Genomic DNA, 4323 nt, shown 5'->3' on the forward strand with positions numbered 1-4323 from the left:
GGGCTTGAGAAAGAAAGCGGAGATCTGGCCGAGGTAAATTTAAAGTTGAACCAGGAACTAGCCAATCATGGATCAGAGGCCAACGAGTTGAAGACAAAGCTCTCTGCCTTGGAGGCTGAGAAGGAGCAAACAGCCATTGAGCTTCAGGCTTCAAAAACGACCATAGAAGATCTAACAAAGCAGCTTACCTCTGAAGGGGAGAAATTAGAGTCACAGGTAAACACCCTGAATCTAAACATGTTTTAATTACTATCAACAGTGCCACGGTTTTTTTCTTTCTAGTATACAATCTTGAGAATATGACACCACTTTGTGCTGCAGATTTCTTCCCACGCTGAGGAAAACAGCAAAGTCAATGCAATGTTTCAGAGTACCAAGGATGAGCTCCAATCAGTTATTGCGAAGCTTGAAGAACAACTAACCGTAGAGAGCTCTAAAACTGATACTCTGGTGTCCGAGATTGAGAAGCTCAAGGCAGTGGCTACTGAAAAGTCCGTTCTGGAATCACATTTTGAAGAACTTGAAAAAACTTTGACAGAGGTCAAAGCTCAGTTGAAAGAAAATGTAGTGCATTCACCTCAGACAGATTATCTATATCATAATTAGGATCCATAAAATAAAAGTATTAGTTTACTGATTGATGATTTTTCTACAGGTTGAAAATGCAGCTACTGCGTCTGTAAAAGTGGCGGAACTTACCTCAAAACTGCAGGAACACGAGCATATCGCTGGTGAACGGGATGTGCTCAATGAGCAAGTGCTTCAGCTTCAGAAAGAGCTTCAAGTGGCTCAGAGTTCCATTAATGAACAGGTTAATGATCTTTCTATTGTTTGAATTTTATAGATCTCAGATAACTTTTTTCCGGGCTTCTTTAGAATTCTTTAGTTTTATGATAAAAAAAAAAAAAAAGGCAATCCATCTTCCCTCATTATGTCACTAAGCTTTGAAAACGTTTTCATGGAAATAGAAACAAGCACACTCCCAGAAGCATTCAGAGCTCGAGTCTGCATTGAAGCAATCACAAGACGAGATTGAAGCTAAGAAAAAGGCGGCTGCTGAATTTGAATCAAGGGTCAAAGATCTTGAACAGAAAGTGCAGCTCGCTGATGCTAAAGCTAAGGTTAGTCATAATATATCTGCTCAGAACTCTATTTAACTGGTAACATAGATACACCCAATGCATATGTTACATCTACAGGGAAAATGACATAAGGTCCGTTACATCGTATATTTATTAGGAAGAAACATTGCATTATAGTTAAACTACCCGGTTTTTTTGAAATCCTCGAATTGCTTATTATCAAAAACCAAACTTGCAGGAAACGGAGGCAATGGATGTAGGTGTTAAATCTAGAGACATTGACTTATCCTTTTCTTCTCCAACAAAACGACAGAGCAAGAAGAAGTCAGATGCATCTCCTTCTTCTTCTTCTTCTTCGAGAAACGTTACTACTGCTACTCAAACAGCGTCGACGTCGCATCTCATGTCAATGAAGATCATGACTGGAGTGGCTCTAGTTTCTGTTATCATTGGTATACTCCTTGGGAAAAAGTACTAGTCTCTCTCGTCTTCTCAGTGTGGGCGTGATGTTCATTTTTGAAGTGAAGATCTCTCCTTCATTTGTTTTTTTTTTTTTTGGGGGCTTTTGAATTTTGATAGCAGAACTAGTGAACTTATGCGTGAATAATATATGGTTTCTCTTCTCTCTGCTTATATTTGCTTGTGGTTGGTTTTGTATTTTTCATGGGTCTGGGGATTTTGTTTGTACCAGGCCTTGCTTGTAGGTCAAGCAATTGTCCAGCTATTGTATTCAATTAAAAATGAAAGGTGATTGATAATTTTATCCAACTAAACCGGTTCGGTTTACAATAGACCCGGTTGAGTCAACGCTTATATAAACCAACTCCAGTGTTCGTCGTCTCTTTCACCAAATTTCGCATTGAGCTTTTTAACACATACAGTACTGAGAAACCAAGATGACGACGCTAAACATGGCGGAAACCCTAGAAACCCTAATCGATAACTCCCAAGAAACGGATTACACGTACGATCCCGAAGAAGATGACATTGATCTCTCACTCCTCCGTCTCAACAGCTTCGGGAACTCCTCCGATCGCCGCCGTGCGAACTCGTCTCCTCCGCAGTTTCGATCATACGGATCTTTCGGCTCTTCTTCGACCGCCGGAATAACCAGCCCCGTGAAACGTCCATCGCCGGAATCGAAGGATGCTGAAGAGCCGAGACGCAAGAAGCTGTTTCTTCAACGGCCTGAGGAGGAAGAGCAAGAAGTAGAAGAAGACGCGAATCTCATGGGATATTCTAAGATTCCGCTTCCGGTGGTTGTTCTCAACCCGAATCGAATCCGTTCGCCTATTTACAAGCGATCTTTATCGGATACATTTGCTTCGCCCGCTGGATCTATGCTCGGGTCGGGTAATTCACGAAACGGCGTCTCTCAAGAAACATCGCCGCCTTCGGGTAATGTCCCTTCTTCTCTCCCGCCGCGTCCACCGATGTTCAGGAGGTCCGTCTCCGATGTTTCTCCCGCACCTTCCTCTTCCAAGTCTCTTCTCCGATCTTCTCGCTCCAATGCAATTCGTGAAGGTGATTTTGCGAGTCCAGAAAGCTCTGAAGCCAATAAGGTTAGAAAGATTCCTTTAGTCTTTATCTATTGTTCTGTTATCTGATCCGTTTGAGAGTTCTGTGATTTGTGGATTCTGGTAGACTCGAGATATACTTGACTTCTTGTGTCTTGCGAAGTAGAAATGTTCTGTGGTAGCTTTTAACTCAAGATTGGTGATAATGGGCAGATGCTGTATGTTATCAAGGATGGAGTTCGTGAATTGGATCAATGGTGTAACAAGCTCCTTAAGTACGGTGAAGCAGCAGTCTCCTCTGTGAAACAAGACGACAGTCCTAAGGTTCGTAATCTTCTAAACACATATATAATCTCATGGAGAGACTCAATGGAATGTATCCGATGAAATGCATTTGGTGGAATCATATTGGTTGATCTCGAACATGTCCGTCCTTCATTGAGTTGCTCGTTTGTCTCTTATAGTTCTCTGAATGAAAGTCATATTTTTGAGCACAATGATTGTTTGTTACAGTGCCAGGTAGAAGATGAGGTAGTAGTACAAGAGGAGCAACAGAAAGAGGGTAAAGAAGGTGTGAAGGTGGATAGAGTCGGCGAGGCCTTTGTGGTTGAGATCAACTGTCCATGTGGAAGAAACTACCGAACTCTCTTCTCAGGCCGTGACTGCTACTACAAGCTCTTGTAGAAATGGTGACTGCTACTTTTTGCAGTTGTTGACATTCACATTCTTTGATCATCATTTATCACCATTAGTTGAAGGAGTATATCTCATGCTCTGCATATTCATCACATAGGGTTTCTGTAGATAAACAACATGACACACACTGTTTCGTACTTGTATAGATACTAGCTATAACACATTTGTCCCCTTGTCATATACACTCTGTTTCGAGCTTGTATAGATACTAGCTATACACATTTCTCCCCTTGTCATATACTCTTGGTGTATTCGGTTACTTGAAAATACTCTTAAACATGTCACATATGGAAAGTTTGATTTCTTGTGTACTATTTTGGTACCATTTCTTTAGACTTGGATGTTTTATGCTAACCATTGTTGTAAATCACAAGACTAGACCGCTTGAACCATGACCCGGTCTGGGTTTTTATATAGACCAGTATGTCTGTAACCCAAAACAAAACCCTAGCGTTTTCTTCGTTTGAAGCCCTAGTGTAAATTATTTAGGCCGTTCCTGGGCTTCACACTTCACAAGGTAGAAAATAAACTAAAATGAGTAGCTAAACGACGTCGTTAGAAAGTAGCATCCAAAATCTATCCATGGGCAGACTCTCTTATATCTCAATCTATTAACCTTAGAGATAGTCCATGGTGAATCCTGAAGGAGAGAAGCTGTGTCGACCAAAGTCGTCTTTTTATCCTTTCCAATTTTCCCACCAGAAAGAAAGTTTCTCTCTGGCGCAAAGTAAGTTCTTTTTCTCAAAAAATTTATGTGTTGCGTCCAACCTGTTCGACGATATTACCCAATGAACAATTTCGATGTTTGTCCACATTTCCACTCCTTTGTAGACAGAAAAATTCACATTCTTAAATAATTCTTGACTAAAGTTTTGTTCTTGGAATAGGTTTCGGACCAAAGATTTAATTTTTTTATTATTTTGTGTTACTGGTTGTTTTTAAAGATTGAGTAAGAGTTTATTGCTTTTTCTCGATAATGTATATAGCTTTTAGATGCTTAGACCAAGTTAAGAAGACAGCTCAGTTTT

General features: G+C 40.5%; 3 protein-coding genes across 3 annotated transcripts in view; all 3 read left to right on the top strand.

Moving 5' to 3' along the window:
* Positions 1–1843, top strand: part of LOC104700235 (myosin-9-like) — an 8172-nt gene extending 6329 nt beyond the window's left edge. Inside the window, exons 4-8 of the mRNA XM_010415719.2 lie at positions 1–216; positions 322–564; positions 656–811; positions 969–1121; positions 1321–1843. Of these exons, the coding sequence (XP_010414021.1) occupies positions 1–216; positions 322–564; positions 656–811; positions 969–1121; positions 1321–1560 (1008 nt within the window). The 3' untranslated portion in view covers positions 1561–1843. The remainder of the gene's footprint in view (positions 217–321; positions 565–655; positions 812–968; positions 1122–1320) is intronic.
* Positions 1935–3614, top strand: LOC104700236. The gene is made up of 3 exons (XM_010415720.1): positions 1935–2644; positions 2813–2923; positions 3113–3614. The coding sequence occupies exons 1-3, from the start codon at positions 1979–1981 to the stop codon at positions 3281–3283; spliced, it is 948 nt and encodes a 315-aa protein (XP_010414022.1). The 5' UTR covers positions 1935–1978; the 3' UTR covers positions 3284–3614.
* Positions 3909–4323, top strand: part of LOC109124577 (proteinaceous RNase P 1, chloroplastic/mitochondrial) — a 3695-nt gene continuing 3280 nt past the window's right edge. Inside the window, exon 1 of the mRNA XM_010415721.2 lies at positions 3909–4022. The gene's annotated coding sequence lies outside the window, so the exon portion shown is untranslated. The remainder of the gene's footprint in view (positions 4023–4323) is intronic.

The sequence above is a fragment of the Camelina sativa genome, chromosome 7 (assembly GCF_000633955.1).
Source record: "Camelina sativa cultivar DH55 chromosome 7, Cs, whole genome shotgun sequence".
Classification (NCBI taxonomy): domain Eukaryota; kingdom Viridiplantae; phylum Streptophyta; class Magnoliopsida; order Brassicales; family Brassicaceae; genus Camelina; species Camelina sativa.

Bases quoted from the DNA above. Each gene is read 5' to 3' on its own strand.
- LOC104700236 (XM_010415720.1), top strand. From the start codon at position 1,979: ATGACGACGCTAAACATGGCGGAAACCCTAGAAACCCTAATCGATAAC. The intron at 2,645-2,812 runs GTTAGAAAGATT...GATAATGGGCAG, and splicing joins AAAGCTCTGAAGCCAATAAG to ATGCTGTATGTTATCAAGGA. The intron at 2,924-3,112 runs GTTCGTAATCTT...TGTTTGTTACAG, and splicing joins AACAAGACGACAGTCCTAAG to TGCCAGGTAGAAGATGAGGT.